A 17,622-nucleotide genomic window follows, 5' to 3' on the forward strand; every position below is an offset into this window, starting at 1 on the left:
CCAAGAGAGACTTTCATTCAATTAAGCATCTCCCATTTGTCCCTCCTCTCACACAGTCTGTCTTCTTCCGTCTCTGCCTCCTCCTCTCATCCCACTTAGTTAAAGGGAAACCAAATTAATGTTCCCATGGGAAACCAGTACATCACTGACCTAACACACCACCTCACACACAAGGTAAGCGTTTCACCATGTCAGAGAAACCTAACATTGATGTTGAAAATTCACCACAGTTCTTTGATGTTTGGCCATCTAACCAATATGCATTAGTAAAGAGAATTGCAAAAGGTCCATTTACACTGAAGTGATGCCTGAAAGCGTAATGGTCAACAGATCATAGTTACACAGTAAAATAACATGATTTGAAGCCATAAACTTGCTCTGACCACAACAAATCATTCGTAATGCAATGGCCTGGTTTGTTTGTGGGCTGTAAAGACACAGCAATGAATGACAAACTCACTTCATTTCCATGTCAAAGCCAGAAAGAGAAAGAAAAAACGTAATTACTCACCAAAAAAACCAACTTAACTTTCCACTAAATTCAATTTGAATGATCTGAGTTGGCATGCTGCCAGACTGAGTGTCCGCATTGCGCAGGTCTGCACAGAGAGTTGGAAATGGGCCCTGAGTCACTGACCTGAGGGGGAGCTGGACGGCTCCATCAGCAGAGCTGATCCATAAAAGAGTTTTGATGAAACCTTGTAAGTGCTGTAGTAATTCTTTTAGTCGTTCCTTTTTTAAGCAGTTTTGGAAAAGGCCTGAGATAAGGAAATTATTTAACTGTGATTGTGAATGCATAAATAGTGTGTCATGTAAATCATGATAACAAGGGTCCTTATTCCATTCCTGCATAGAGAATCTGAGCAATTTGCAACTTGCAAGATACATAGGTCTGCATTATTTTATTAATATAATTAACAAACAATCTGAATGCTTTTCCTACCTCATACAGTCAGAGTTATATTGAAATATCTTCACTTGTACACAAGCAAAGCCAGCAGTGGAGCAGCTTCAACAGTGGACACCACACTGCACTCACCTATGAGGACTGTAGATTCTCTCATTGACTCTTATCCACTCTCATGCCAGTTCATGTGAGAATTGTGACGTTGGTGATTGTCATTTACGGGAGCTGATGTCTGGTTTGTTTGTTTGGTCAAGTTGTGACCTGAGAGTGATCTGGTCAATATGAAACTTTGAATCTGTCACAAAACAGTTAAGCTCCATGTCTGGTTTTGCTGTGATGGTCTAAGATAAGGGCAATATGGATCAAATCTATATCACAGTATGAATAATTTCATGAATATATGAATAATTACGTCATTGATATGCAGTATATCATGATGATGTATTATTTAGTTTTTTGGGAAATCTCTGGAGGGACTGTTTATGGATAAAATAGACTGACATGAAAGTCTGTTTTGGCCGATTCAGTGAATTTATTACCTGACAAATAAAGGTAATTTATCACCAGTGGTGGAACGTAACTAAGTACATTTACTCAAGTACGGCACTGTAGTACAAATTAGAGGTACTTGTACTTTACTTGAGTATTAACATTTTATGCAACTTTAAACTTCTACTCCACTACATCTAGCTTTAGTTACTAGTTACTTTTCAGATTCAGATCAATTTTTCATCCCCTTCCTTTCCTGTGAAAACCATGTATCTCCAGATGTGGTGATACACTGTGGTGATGTTTGTGATAAACTGAAGGATGAACCTCCTTGGATTATCTGGAATTCTGCATTGTCACAAAGCTGAAACAGGCTGTTTTTCTCAGCTCATGAAAAGTTGACGCAACAAACATATGATGATCTTATAGAATATGATGCATTGCTGTAGATTAAACTACCCAACAGTATATAAAGTGGTTAATATTAGTTCAACCTTAAACAACTACAGCAGTAAAATGCAACATACACATTAACTTGCCAGTAATATTAATCCAAAAATTGTAGTGGAGTATTTTCACAGTGTGGTATTGATAGTTTTACTTAAGTAAATGATCTGAATACTTCTTCCACCACTGATTATCACAATGATTCAAAAATCATATAAATACCCAATAGTAACATAAAGCAGTTCTACTGATTGTTTTGCAACATTGGCCACAATGGCCTAACAGTCAACAATATTAATTGGATAGCTAGCACATATACATATACTGTCACTAACCCTGATCCATGGTGTTAACCATTTGAATTAGCTTATCTTCAAAAACATCAAGGTTAATGCTGATTTATTAACTTCTTTACATAGTGGTTGACCACTGAAAATGCTGAATAAATGAAGATCTGAAAATTGTATCTTTTTCATTATGAACTCACAGTCTGAAAAAAAAACTGACTGAATGAGTGATTAGATTAATTCAATCATCCGTGCATCAATCAGCAAAATAACATAAGCCAGTGTTTTTAAACATACAGCAAAACAAACGGTGTGTAAATGCATTCAGCTCCCCAAAAACTGAAGTGGTGCATAATCATCCTGGGTGTTATTTCCAAGGACAGCTTTGAGAAAAGGGATGACTCGGAAAAGATTAATATGGAAATCTCTGGAGGTCTCATCTGACTCGACCATACTACCACCCGTCTTGCACAGATCCTTGGTTCCCCAGCTGACCAATGCAACCTGTGAAAGAAATAGCTGGTTACTTTACACAGTCAACAAGAACTTATGTGATCAAATTACATTGCCTCATTTATTTCAATTGCGTTTTATTTTCCTTTTGAGAGACATTTGCCACCAGGTGATACTCATTTGTGATATGCTGTTGAATACATAGAAAAGAATGGCTGTTTACCTGTATTGTGCGATGTTCAAAGTTCTTGAACACAGCACCTCCAGAGTCACCTGTCCCAACAAATACACACACACACACATGGATTACACCCAAAATAATGGGCCTCAGTTACTTATCTGCACCACAGTTGCTCATGTTTTAGTATATAAAATGCATGTAAACTGACCCCACCCACTTTTCATCACGCATGAAGAGTGGAAAAACAAACAAAAAACATTCTGGGGTGTTTAACCATTTTCCTTACTTACCCTAAATCAGACAAGCACATGGATGCCTCTGTAATTTGAAGTTACTGTGTGTTGGTGAAATTACCTTAGCTTAGCTCAACTCAAATATGTTTATGGGATAACTAGCAGCTCCTCTAGAAGTAGGGAAATAACTTTTAGACATATAATAAAGGGAACATACCTGGACATGCTATATGATCTCGTTGCGGGGTCCGACCACCAGTGCACAGGAAGATATCAGTCACAGCATCCTTTGGATTATCTGTTGTTATGCCTGGTGCCTTTAGTGCATGTTTGATGCATTCATCTCTCTGCATTGGTGAGATGGGAGAAGAAACATAGCTGACTAAGTGACTTTTAGGTTGTGAGTGAAAGCAAGAAAGCAGGCTCACACACACAAGAAGGCACGACACAGCTCAGTAATTTGAAACTCACATTGCTGCCAAGCTTAGCGTGGACATCTTTTTCTTTTACCGCGTTTCCTATCCTGGTCAGGAAAGTGAGTCTTTCAAGATGATTCTTTAACAGACTCTGCTCTGTATTTAGAGAACACAAAAATATAGTGAGACTCTACAGATATTTTATTTTAACTTCAAGGCCACTAAGAAGACAGAAGAAAATCTGGTAACTTCTGCCCTATTTAGCATTTATAAGTAGTATATTAACAATTAATAAATGGCTTACAACACACCAAAACACACTCTAATGTAATTATAAGTAAATATAAGGACATTTTAAGTGTTTATCGATGTATTTGTCAACAACTATAACTCCTCTGTATGAAGCATCTGTAACAGATAATGAATGATTGACAAGTATTTATTTCTTATTTTTGTTAATTATCTTTATTATATTGATTATATGTATTAATAAAATACTTATTAAGAATATAATTATTAATGAAATGTGTATTTGTTTATTTATTCTTCACTCTCATGATGAAAATCCTGCTGATGTAGGCCACAAGGTATGTGGCTGAAAGCTTCAGAAACCTGCCTGTGAATTCATGTGTATAAACAGTTAATAAATGTTTTATGAGAGAATATGTTTGTATGTTATCATATATCATACCATATATCATATAATTACAGCTGTGTTATACTGTTTCATCAATCATTAATTAACTTTTTTATATACCAGTTATGGATGTTTCATAGGAGAAGTTGTAATTGTTGATAAATACATAAATAAACACTTAAAATGTCTTAAGCCTACATTATAATGTGCTATAAACAATTTATTAAATGTTTATCATTAACTGTGGTGTTTACTGCTTATGGGCAAAATTGACAGCTATCAGCTGGAAATGAGAAGCCTACTTTTTGAAATCAAATAGTTTTGAGTGGTAAATCTGCCACTGTATGTGCCATGCGAGAATGGAAATCTTGATAGGCATAGCAACAGTAACTAAGGGGTGCTGGGCTTAGCGAATGGTCGGTTGTGATTCATTTAGCAGGGACTGTCAAATAAAGAATCAATTTACACAGGAAGATAAGCATTTTTTGGTGTTTATGAAGACCAAGCTGTGAGATGGTGTTACAGCATGTTGGTAGAGTTACCTCACCTTGTTGTGTGCAGGTTGATTGTCCAACCAGTTTTAGAGCATCACTGGTCTCCTGGGTGCATGGTATGCAAATAGGTCTGAACAAGATACCAAAAACAATATAATATGGAGAGGATGATGTTCCAAGGGAATAACTTTGAACACAGAATATTTATTCATAAAAATGCAGTATTACAAAAGTAACAAGTTCTCAAGGACACTTCAGAATTTGTGATGAATTGAATTAATCTGTTTACAGGTTTGTGTGTGTGTAAGCTGGGGAGAGTGTCTTCATAGTAAGAACTGTTTTATCAATAAATCCCCAGGCAGGACTGAGAATGTAACATCAAATCTAAGTACGAACGACACTGTTTGTAGGAACACAAGTTCTCACCTAACGGCAGTGGAGATTTGAACATCTTTCTCCAGTTGAATGAGAGCCACATCATAGTCATAGAACTCCTTCACGCCCGCATTCGTTTTAGCATTAATATTGTAGTTTGGGTGTATTTTGAAAGTTTTAACTCTTTTCACTGTAAAAGAGACACAATCAAGTGTTAGTATTATTGTTGTTGTCTGCAGTACTAGTGAATAGCAGAAAAATATAGTCAAACTCATTATTGAAATCAAAAAATTAGTAAACATACAGACATTAAACATTTATCATTACCTTTGCCCTGTCCATCATCAATGTCAACTGTGACGTGCTCAGGTAAATCTCCAAATGTGAAGCAGTGAGCGGCAGTCAAGACAAACTGAGAGGTCACCAGAGAGCCAATGCATTTCTTTGACCTTCCTTCATTCTTAAGTTTTAAATGATAAATAATTTTTTAAACATAGTTTAGTAGTTATATAACACACAGAAGCAAAAATTTGCTGTTTTTGCATTTACTCAGCACATCTGGCACCACTATAAAAAAAACGACAAGGACAACATGGCATGGTAGTAGATAATGAGGAAACAATTTTTCATGAAATCCTACATCTGAAGGTCTGACTCCACTGTGTTGTTAGTAAGAAAAATATTTCAGGAAATTGTATTCCTCTGATTTTACTGATTGCTGTGGTCAAGTATAAGCAGTGAAGATTTCTGGCCATTGTGACATTCATAAAGTCAGCCTTGAAAACATATTTCACAGATGAATTATGAAGTTAAATTAAATACTGAAACATTCACCTGGACAGTAATGAATGCCATCCATGGATACATTTTCCTCATGCTTTCTTTGGTATTTTGTGTGTCATACTCCCTGTGAAGACCACATAGACCCTTTACTTCTTCTTCATCTGCATAAAAAAACAAATTCAGTGTTGCTCATGTCCATGAATGCAAATACATGTGTGGTTGTATCAGTAATAATTTGGGGTTTAGTATCTTGAACCCATTACATTATATAAAATTACTTAACCTTCATTTAGCAGATGGTTTTATCCAAAGCAACGTAAGTGCATTACACCTCTATAGCAAAATTCATCAGCAAAAAATGTTCTTATAAGAAGAAATGGTGCAATTATGAAATAACAAGCTGACATGCTCACAATGACAATGCTAACATACTGATGTTTAGTGAGTATAATATTTACCATGTTCAACATCTTATTTTAGTGTGTTAGCATGCTAACATTTGCTTATGATAATGAACTGTTAAAAATTAACAAGTCGCCTACTGAATACATTCAATAGTTACCAGTCAGTAGGATTCATCCTCTGGGGACCATGAATGTCTGTATACATTCTTAGGATAATCCATCAATGCAGATGTAGAGATATTTCACTCGATAAGTGAAAACATTGACCTGCTGGTGGCGCTATCGTTAAGTCAGGGGATCACTAAAGTTAGTAGGATTCAATAGGATTCATCCTCTGAGGACAAAATGAAGTTGTTTTTTTTTAGATATTTCAGTCTGCACCAAAGACATACAGACTGGCATTGACATCCCTCGATATGTGAAAATGCATTATTTACATAATTTTGTCTGTATCGTTCTTTGTAATGTTTCTTCTTTTTCTGTTAAAATTCTGTATATTTGTAGTTTTTAATGGTCTACTCTCTTAATGGAGATAGATATACGATGCCCTTATAAGTATATAATGTGGTCTAGTGGGATGCATCACATTTGTCCACCCCTGCTTCATCAGTGGTGTCGAGCTACATATCCTATGGAGGCACAAATCAAGAGTGATGGTTCTGCCTGCTCTTAAATGCTTTAGGAAACAAAAGAATCACATGGCCTCTCCTTTGGGTCAAATTAGAGGGTGGACATGAATGCTAAGGTAGATACTTACACACAAATGCAAAGATGACTTACCAATTATTTCATCAAAGGTCTCTTGTAAATTGTTAATGTCCTTCATTCTGAAGTAATGCTGGCCACCGGTCCCTGCTGTGAGGGGCATCAGGTCGTCATCAAAGATCTCAGCTCCAATGGCAAACATATAAATGTCTGTAACAGAATGAAACGTAGCATGATAAATTAGGCTCTCTTTGCTGCGTTATAACACATTCTGTTGCTCAAGCTGCTAGCTAGGCATTATTATATAACAATGAAATGTTACTGACAATATAGCATGTGCCTGTAAGGAAGAATCCTAATGACAGCAGCAAGTCTGAATGATGAAAATCAGTATAGCAACAGAAATCTGCACAACAAATTAAAAATAAAACTCACCAAGATATTCTTCTCTTGATTGAGTCTCCCCTTCACTGGTGTGGTTCATGTATACCGTGTTCTTTATTTTTGCCACAGTGGGTGCAGGTGAACCGCCCATATTATAAGCACCTGCAATGAAAGAAACCAGTGTGTTAAAATGATGTACAGCAAAGACAAAACAAAATAACAAGTTAAACTTTTTTTTTTTTTACTGCTTTCAGTTTAGCTCTTACATAAACATAATTAAATTACAGTATCTATATTACTGTACTTTATACAAGATGCACATTTACATACTATCATTTTAAATCAGTGCTGATTTGATTGAGCATGAATTATAAATCAAGCAGTCGTACGAATACAGTTAAATAGTAAACTGGCACATAATTTTCACATTAAAGGAATATACTGACATTTTGGGAAAGGAAATACATTTATTCTATTTCTTGCTGAGAGTTAGATGAGAAGATTGATACGACTCTGTGTGGTAAATATGAAGCTAGCCTTCCACCACCTTTAAAGCTCACAATAGAACACATTATCTCTTGTTTGTTTAATCACCCGGCCAAGAAATAGTCCAATAAATAACCCCACTTAAAACCACAACATGTCATTATTACACTTAAGTTTTTGTACGGATTAAACAAATGAGATACAAAATGTTAATTTGTGATCTTTAAAGGTGCTGGTAGGTGGGTTTTGTTACCTTCAGACAGAGCCAGGCATGCTGTTTCCCTCTGTGTCAAACTAGTCCTTAAAATAGTTGCAGCATGAATATTTAAATCCATAATTTGCCTACAGTGAAACGCTTCATTGCTGAAGTAAATCCATTAAATATACCAAGATGCTGAAATTACCATCTGTAAAAACGATGAGGACGTGACGATGTTCCTTAAAACCCTCGTCTCCAACTCGTTGCTTTATAAAAGCCATTCTTTCCAAGAAGGTCTTAAAGACGAGGTTCAGATCTGTTCCAGCAGTGTTTTTGTCTTTGAGTCAAAACACACACACACATTCAGTAAAAAATAAATCAAGCTGTGTATTAAAACTGTATTTCCAACACTATCTCTGGTCTGTTTGACTCACCACCTATTTTAAAATTTTCCATTTCAGTCTTGATGGCGCTTAGTACTTTTTTGCCATCCAAAAAATCAATAATGTTGACAACTTCAAACACATCAGAGGAGAAAAAGAGAACTTCATAGTTTGGAGTCACGCTAAAGGATGAAATCTGTGGAGACATAATGCATATCAGTTAAATACAAAGTGGATGATCTTTAGTATTATATGAACTTTTGACACAACACTGCAAACACATGCATAATTGTGGAACTGCTGTGATCGTTAATGTAACACCTCCTCAAACTGCTTATGGTTGTTGTTTTGAGTAATTGATTCATTTATCAGCAGAACAAGAATCTCGTAGTGTGCATTGACAACAAGCCAAGGGACTAGCGCCAAGAAGCATCGGTCAAGATTATGATTCATAATGAAATTTACTTCTAATGGGCTGTTGTACTGGAAGCCAAATGGGATGAGAATATGTTTGCACATGTTATGTGTACAATGTGCCAAATGTGCTTCTAAAATTGTGTCAGACAACGTAAAAGGCTTCATATGTCAGCTCACACCAAAAATATGATACAGTATATGACTTCAAATAGTGAAATACGCTACTCCCAATGGGATTAGTATTAAGACAAAAAAAAAAGCTAATGTCTCTGTAGACCCATAAAAATCATTACAATGCTGATTGTAAGATGAATAAGTGGCTAAATGGCTGCTTGTCATGTAGTAGAAAAATATATGTGTATATATGCTAAATATATATATAAATGTTTATTGCAGATTTTTTACCCAAAGAGTAAAAAAATCAATCAATAAATAAGACATGAAATAAATACTAATATGAATAAATGCAGACAAAGTATATAACATCACCATCACCCTTTTAAAACTCAGCTCATTAATATGAAATGTTATTTCATCCTGATTCTTTTCAAAATAATAATTTTTATTTCACAATAAAACAAACAAAAAAATTTCAAAATAAAATCTGCTGCTTTTTCTAAACTTTTGGGCACTTAGCTGGTCCACAGGCAGAGTATTTGGGGAGAAAAATACTTCTAAGTAATAATTTGAAGTTTCTCAATATCTACATGATATTTCTGACCTGTAAGTAATACTGTGGCTTCATCTGCCGTGCCAAATACAAACTTTAACATGTCATTTTATTCCTTATAAGATAACATGATTGATCAAATGTCCAGACTAGTCACACTAACTGCTATATTTCTAACATTTTTTAACAACTCAGCATATTCATTGCCCGCATCCATCAACCGCAGTCTGTACTTTCACCCCATGTGCATCCTTTAAACTGAGCCCACGATCAGCAAAAACAATCTTACATCTCCAGTCGCAGCACAATGTTGCTGACTGTTTGCAAATTCAGCATATTGTAAGTGAGGCAATTCTGTGGCAATCGCCTTCTCCATTAAAAAAGCACTGTAAAATTTCTAACATATACTGATGTATCATTTTGGATAAAACTTACTTGTCTCCAGTGTTATTTTAATCAAGAGGTAAGCTGTTTGTTTCTTACCTTTGTAATAAGTTTTAAGACAGCGTCCTTTGCATCATTGATGTGTTTCTCTTCAATGCTCTCAGAAACATCAACTGCGATATAGATGTTAAGTGTCCCATTTTTTGAAATCCGGATTTTTCTCCCCTCCTGTGTATCATCTGAACAATCCACAACAGATACTGTTATTGTGCCATACATACATTATATACTGTGTTGTTAATATATAACTTTTTTGTAGAGAAAGAAGTATAATGGAAGAAAAGAAAATTTTTTACAGGGCAGAAACATTCGTACCTACTCATTTTCTTGTTAGATTGATATATACAGAACTAAGGTATTATGTCATTACACAGAGGAGTTAACTAAAAAGTAGGATGAATTATAAATGTATCACTCATTTGTTTTGAATTTAACAAAATGTTATCTGCCTCACTACCAAAATATGCTGTAATAGCAAAAATTAACATATAGCATTGCTATTAAACAATGCTAATAATCAGATTAGTTTCAGGAACTTACCGATGGACTCTAAACTGGTGAGGCTGTCTTTGATTGCGCTGCCAAATGCCTGTGAAACCTCCAATGGAGTGTCATAAGTGTGTCTGTCTGCAAGAAGCAAAAGGTGAAGTGATACTAAAGGTGAAGGTGAAGTGATACTAAAGAAAAATCAAGTAAAAGTACTCCCCCATCACCACAGAGACTGGGATTCAATTCTCAGTAGTTTCGGGCAACGTTTACAGGTGGGAAACTGGTGAGGGATCATGTCCTTCTCACTGGAATAGTGAGTCTTACTGAGTGCTCAGTGTGCATGTGGAGATCCCACCTGCCTGACCAACCAGTAGTAGTTGGTAGTTCGTGATCCCTCACTGGCTTTCCACCAGTGACCAGGAAGCTGCATTTTTTAACGGGCAAGAATAGCATTACAAAACCAGAACTTATCAAAAGGTTAATACTGTATACAAAATACACAGCTAATAAGATAGCTTCACTACAGTAACAGTTGAGCTATCTATGACCTATTGAGGTTGCTAGCTAGCTAGTGGTTTTCAGTTGCTCATTGCAAGAATCACTTCTTTTCACTTGGTCTGTCTGGTTCAAAACTGTGGCAGGCTAGCCTAAACCTCAACATTGTTGATAAAAAGCAGGTCATTTAATTGGGTCACAGTCTTTTCATGACATTGGAGGCTGTGCCCTCGACGCACTCAGGCACACCATGATTGGCTTTGGCTCACATAAAAACAACAAAGTCTGCACCCTCCCCAGGCCAACAGTGTTACAGGTAGCAGCAACAAGGATCCGAGTGTGAAGCAATTGGCCATTACAAATAGAGAGAAAAGGGGAAAAATGCAAAAAACTCACAGACTTAATAAAACATTTTGTTTCAATAAAGTGTGCTGAGACTGTTATCTATTTTTTTGTGCTTCATATTGATAATCTCAGGTTTGAACATTTAGATCACCAAATTTTACATTAAAGGTGGTGTAACAAGGTATTAACCTGAAGTGACTTTGAACATGTAATGCTCTCAAATTATCTGTTTCATGTAAGAAGGCAGATTGCTTCACCGTGCCTCTGGGGCGTGTCCAGGGAATGGCCTGGTCATTCATCTGATTGGCCACCCCATTATCCTAAACTATGATTGTCTATCTGCCCAGTCAGAGGCGGAACCTTAGTTCGAACCAACTGTTTGACGAGTAAACCGGACTTTCATTTATAGGTGCAGTTCAGTCTTAAACCTAAGAGGCAGCAATGTGCTGGAGTTGCGCCTAACCTGCCAAAACCCTAGAATAAGAATAAGAGTTTGGTAATATATGAGTAGTGGAGACAGAAATGGTAAATTAATACTATTCCGACATGTGTGTGTGTGTGTGTATGCGCACACGTATTTCATGCCACACCTGTATCAGTCAGTGCCCCACTTGGGCCACCCCAGTCAAAAAAGTCTGGACACGCCACTGCCCGGCCTGTTTACACCAGAAACTGGCTCAGCTGCCTCAGTGACTGAGACTTACTGACTATCATATAAAAACTGAGGGATTAGTAAATAAAAAGATAAATGAAACATTATTGCACGTTAGTTGTAACGTTTTGAGCAGTGTTTCCAGTAGACTCCCAGCTGATCTTTTCATGGTAAACCTTTGATCAAAAGACACAGAATATCAACAGCATTTGTAGGTATCAGTCTTACAGTAGCATGCTGGCTCTTTGCCAGTCCACTGGCCGTTCTCCTGACACACTCTTTTACTCGACCCAACCAAAAACAGGTTGCCATTGCAGCTGTATGTCACTACGTCGTCAATTCCAAATATGTTCCCGGTTCTTGAGGCGCCAGCTGGGACACCAGGATCAGCACAATTATCCCCTGCTGTGGTAACAAAAAAGACAAAAGATAAATCACAAAACACTCACAAATGAGAGAAAGGAGAGGAAGAAGGTAGGTGGCTGTTCAGGACTTACAGTCACGGCTACAGATGGGAGTGGAGCCGCTCCACTTCCCATTTGGTAAGCAAACACGTCTGGATGAGCCTCGCATTGTGTATCCAGAGTAGCACTCATACGTGGTCTCATTGTCTACAAAGTACTTCTCCTGAGAAGGGGATACATTTCCATACTCCAGCACATTGGGGTCTGGGCATTCAACAACTGCAAATCAAAACAAAAGGATCTGAGTTATCATGTAGAGCAGGCAGCCTGAGGCAAAGTTAGAAACATTATCGTCACATCACTCACTCTTGCATTTCTGAAGTGCAAATCTTTTGGGTGCTGGTGTCCAGGTGCCATCAGCCTGGCACAGGCGGGTCAAAGTTGGGTATGGATAGTAGCCCTCAGGACACTGGTAGATCAACAGGCTGCCTCTCTCCAGCTTCTTGGTCAATGTGTAATCACCTCCTTCAATCTGCATATTCTCCTCTGTGCAATTACACCGAACTTCACCTCCTGAAAAATAAAAGACTATTTTGGGGCATAGAGGTTTAGTAATGCACTTTAGAAAGCGCTCGGAGTGCCCCTTTAATACATAGGTCTCTATAGCCTTTAAGATGTGTTGTCAATATACATGTTGGCTTAAGATGCAAGTTGTATATTTACATTTGACTGTACTATTCATATTAAATGAATAACATTTATATTGTTTCCACTTGGCACTATAGACAGCACATATTTGGAACAATAAATTATCTTACATCCAGAAAAATAAGCTGGCAGCAAAGTCTTATCTCATATTAACCATTTCAGAAAACAAACATTCAGACTGGTGATAAAATATTGGATGGTATTTTTCCACTGGAATTTTACTTTCAATATTCAAAAAGATGTTAATTACTGTTTTCAGCAGCAGTATTAAATTGCTAAGTTCCATGTACATTGTTGTTATTTCAGTCCTTAAGCTATTGACCAATTACACATAATTATTAAAAAAATTCTATTGTGAATTATTTTTAAAATGTTTAAAAACATTTCTGAACATTTACAAGTTTATGTCTGACTATGTTACAAAAACTCCACTTGACTTATACGATCAATATAAATACATGCACATTTTGGACATTTGAAATTCAAAATTACATATAAAATAAATATAAAAATCTTTGGGTTTTTTTTTATCTAAAGTAAAAGTAGCTCACCCATGCAGAGAAGATATGAAAGTACAGCAAGCCAACTCCAGTGGACAGAAAATCCCATATTGAACCTTAAACTGGGGAAGAATATCAAAATGATAGGATTTTGCAGGAGCCGTACATTTATTTCAAAATGGACAGTGATGTTCAGAAAGAGGGACTGGATCAACAAAGACCATCCTGGTACTTATTAACTTCATGACAAATAAAAGGAAATCAATAGTGTGTGTCACAGAAAACATCCAAACACTTTCTTAGCATTGCATTAGACCTTAATAGCAGGGAGATTAAAATAATTCAGTTTCAATCAACTGGACTAACGTAGAAATAAGCAAGGAATGTTTAATTAACTATGTTTAATCCTTACTATATGAAAATATGGGGGAAAAAGGAAAAGAACAAATGTTAGGTTCCCACTCCCAATGGCTGACCCTTTTCCTGAAAGACTTGGACCATTTAAAGAATTCAGTACAGTTCAGGTTACCTGTTCATTTTGACTGTTGTTTTCCAAAATACTCTGTTTTGTGTGTACTGGGTTTAAGTAGGCCATAGCGTCTCCTTTTTTGATCCTGGATTTTCCGCCATGTGTACACACACAGTCACATGTTGCATAAAAAAACAACGTAATTGTGAAACCAAGACAAAGTGCAAACATTTGCTTCATCATTTCCCAAAATCTGCAGGCACGGTTAAGAATTGCTTATTGCCACATTTATTTGAGTATTGATTTAACACCCAGTCATACCAGACTGATTTAACTATAGCTCTCCCTGACCCTTACAGTCATTTGACTAACTCCCTCTTCCTGTAATTTGTAATTACTTAATCAGCAGACTTATTTACAAATACTCTTTGTATCCATTAAATGTGTGACAGACTCACTGTGAAAGCACTGTGAGGAGTTAATCAGTTAAAAACAAATACATTTAAAACTGAAAGGTCAGCCGGGGTTGTTTTGGGTCTCTTTGTAGTCGTTTTGCATCTCTTTGTGGTTGTTTTGTGTCTCTTTGTGGTTGGTTTGCAACTCTTTGCAGTCATTTTGCATCTCATTGAAGTTGTTTTGTGTCGCTTTCAGTTTGCGTCTCCTTTTGTCGTCATTTTGTGTCTCTTTATAGTTGTTTTGTGTCTTTGTGTAGTCATTTGATTGACTTGTTAGAGGTTTTAACAGTCACTTCAAACAGAGGCTCTGGCCCAAGGCCCCCCTGACTCTTCGAGCCACTGGGCCTGTGCCTGGTGGCCCCGTTCAGTAATCCATCCATGGCTGAACTTAAGGAGTGATAAAAAAAATCTTTGTCTTTTCAATTACAGTCCTCATTCCTCCTCTTCATATTTTTAAGTCACTTGCACAGTGGTATCGTATCTTAAAGAGCTCATAATACCTTATTACTATTATTAAGACTTTCCTCTTTGATAAAGCTTATAGTTAAAGCTGGCTCAGGTAAGTCCTGAACCATCCCTTAGTTATGCTGTTAATGTTAATATTATTTGACTTATTACTATTATTATCATTATTATTATTATTATTATTACTATTTTTTTTTAATATTAATATTACCACTACCATTACATTATTATTATTTGAAAATTCTATGTGGAATTTGCATTGTGCTACTGTATGCTCTGTCTCTCTTTCTCTCTCTCTCTCTCTAAGACAATATAGTAATAATAATAATAATAAAAAATGTTGACTTGCAGTAAAAAATACAAATACAAGTGAAAACTTCATAAACATTTTTTACAAATGTTTGTGTGTGTGTTTGTCTAGGTCATTCACTGTCCCTCGGTTTGTGGCATGTTGATACATATTAGGCAGCAAGATCTGCCCTGTCTCCTTCTCCTAGGAGTATTTTTTTAATTTTGAGAGGTCATTTAGCTCTTTGAAATCTGAGATTACAGAGTTGAACTTGTTAAAGCAAATGTTTCTTATTTCATTGAATGTTTTACATTGTAGGAGGAAGTGCCTACAATGTCTCAACCTCACCTGTCGAACAGTGACCACATATTCTGTTTTCTTTCGGTTGCCATGATTTTTTGTGTCTTCCTTTTTCTATTGCCAGTTTGTGGTCACTGAGCCTGTACTTGGTTCGGATCTGTCTCTGCTTTCTATCTCTGACAGTAGAGAGATAATATGCCAATTCATAATCTCTTTTTAGGGCCAGATAACATTCTGATCTACTTTGGCTTTTAGTTTCTTCTTTCCAATGTTCCAAATAGGTTTCTTTACATTGCATTATAATTTGGTTTACTCTGACTGGCGTTTGGAAAGCCGTGAGTTGTTGTGAGACTGGTCAGAGTGTGTCTGAGGAGGCCAGTTAGTCTCAGCACTAACTGACATATGGGACTCTTTTCTGGGCTCAGCTCTTGGGTTTGGAGGGCTTTGGAATGGAGGGTGTCTAGGGGGCTGGATTTAAGTTGATTAAAAAAATGTAAGCGCTTTCTTATGAATGTCTCTTATGAATTATCAGTGGGTATCTGCCTAATTCTGCTCCACATGCATTTGTTGGTGTTTTTCTGTGTATGTGTAAAATGTATCTGCTGAATTCTGCATGTAACAATTCTGTTGGATGTTTGTCCCAACGGGTATACAGTATATACATAAATACATTGTCAGTGGAGCGGTGTTTTGGGAGAAAGACAATTTGATTTTTACTCAATATTGAGAGCTCTTTTAGTAAATCTAGTATTCTTTTATTTAGAATACTACAGAATAGTTTACCTAGACAACTGCTGACACAGATGCCACGGTAGTTACTAGGGTCTGATTTGTTCCCACTCTTATGAGTGTGGGAAATGAACCCTTTGCACCAGATGTCGGGAAAACATTCTGACTGTAATACGATATTGAACAACTTCAACACTGCACCCTGCATCTATGGGGTGCTGCATTTGAGCATTTTGTTTTTAATGCTGTCAGGACCACAAGCTTTTCTTGGCTGGAGAGACTTTATCCGTGTGGTCAATTTTTGCCAAGTAATAGGAAGTCAGGGGGGTTATGGTTGTCTTTAATTGTTTCCTCTAATGTTTGGAGTTTTTCTTTTATAAGACATTGATTTGGTCTTTGTACAGATTTTCAAAATGTGCTCTCCAGATGTCACCATTTTTGGATGGGTAGTGCTTTTGGTTGCTTTGTTGAAGTTGTTCCACAGGTCCCAGAACTGATTTTGATTAATGGCATTTCAATATCTTCAAGTTTCATGTGTAGATAATTTTGTTTTTTGTTCCTTAATTGTATGTTATATATTTTAAAATTTCATTGTACCTAGTGCGTAAGGCGGGGTTATTTGGTTGGCGATGTTTTTCATTTGCTATTTTTCTCAGGTCTTTTCTGAAGGTCTTGCATTCTTGATCAAACCATTTGTCTGCATTTTGCTTTTTAATAGGCTTCCGTTTTTGTTTTATAAGGTTAGCTTTAATAGCTGCCTTATAAAATATCATATTGATATCATCATTGACACCATCTTTTGTAGGGACATATTGATTTTGGTTATATACTGATATGTCATTCATCAGATGAGGTGAGCTCAAGGCTATGATGAATTTGTCTCCACTGTCTTGGACCCTTACTCTGTAAGTAGGATTTAATTTATACAGCTTACTGGGTCACTTTTTGTGTCACTCATTTGACCTGAGAGTTTAAAGAACACATTTATTTGGTTGTGGTCTGAAGGGGGGGATTGCTGTCTGACAGTGAATGCACTTGATAGTGGAGGGGTCCATGTTAGTGACTGCATAGTCTACTACACTAGATCCAAGAGCTGAGGAGTATGTGAATCTCCCTAAAGAGTCCCCTCTGAACCTACCGTTAACTATGTACAGGCCTAAGGACCGACAGAGATGCATTACCTCCCTGCCACTTTGGTTTATTTCAGAGTCAAGGTTGTTGCGAGGGGTGATGGTTGGTGTAGTAAACAGGGGAGACTGACCAAACACATGGTTGTTTGCCATTCCTGTTTGTCCATTCAGATCTCTAGTTGGAAGCATCTTTCCCTGGGCCTAGATCCTGGGGTGATGATGGAGAGGAGGAGGTCTGGGATGGTCTCTAAAGCTCCTAGTAGAAGAGCTAGTGGGGGCATTGCATCCCAGGGCTGTGTCTTTGAGGGTCTTTGTAAGTATCTTCACTTGTTCTCTGTGTAGATGGAGTCCAACATCTCTCTCTCTCTATCTCTCTCTCTGGCTCTCTCCAACCCAAC

The 17,622-nt window shown here is 36.9% G+C and overlaps 1 protein-coding gene across 2 annotated transcripts; it reads right to left on the reverse strand.

The window, feature by feature from the left end:
- Positions 1-887: 887 nt before the first annotated feature.
- Positions 888-13,960, reverse strand: LOC122888645 (complement factor B-like). Of its 2 annotated transcripts, none has more exons than XM_044223336.1 (19): positions 13,917-13,960; positions 13,439-13,509; positions 12,546-12,752; positions 12,273-12,458; positions 12,004-12,180; positions 10,335-10,421; positions 9,834-9,973; positions 8,315-8,459; positions 8,086-8,217; positions 7,247-7,357; positions 6,887-7,021; positions 5,754-5,863; positions 5,247-5,379; positions 4,971-5,109; positions 4,598-4,674; positions 3,469-3,569; positions 3,215-3,344; positions 2,807-2,856; positions 888-2,634 (listed from the first exon to the last, which is right to left on the reverse strand). In XM_044223336.1, exons 1-19 carry the CDS (start codon positions 13,922-13,924, stop codon positions 2,455-2,457), a joined length of 2,319 nt encoding a protein of 772 aa, XP_044079271.1. In that variant the 5' UTR covers positions 13,925-13,960; the 3' UTR covers positions 888-2,454. The 2 variants fall into 2 exon arrangements, with proteins under 2 accessions (XP_044079271.1, XP_044079270.1); XM_044223335.1 differs by having other exon boundaries at positions 12,546-12,767; positions 13,917-13,941.
- Between the last annotated feature and the right edge of the window lie 3,662 nt (positions 13,961-17,622).

The sequence above is a fragment of the Siniperca chuatsi genome, linkage group LG14 (genome assembly GCF_020085105.1).
Source record: "Siniperca chuatsi isolate FFG_IHB_CAS linkage group LG14, ASM2008510v1, whole genome shotgun sequence".
Taxonomy (NCBI): domain Eukaryota; kingdom Metazoa; phylum Chordata; class Actinopteri; order Centrarchiformes; family Sinipercidae; genus Siniperca; species Siniperca chuatsi.

What these genes read in the sequence shown, in the direction of transcription:
- LOC122888645 (XM_044223335.1), bottom strand. An exon ending in TCCCATCTGTAGCCGTGACT is followed by an intron (nt 12,181 to 12,272) that starts GTAAGTCCTGAA and finishes TTGTTACCACAG; the next exon opens with CAGGGGATAATTGTGCTGAT. An exon ending in TGATGATGGACAGGGCAAAG is followed by an intron (nt 5,110 to 5,246) that starts GTAATGATAAAT and finishes TCTCTTTTACAG; the next exon opens with TGAAAAGAGTTAAAACTTTC.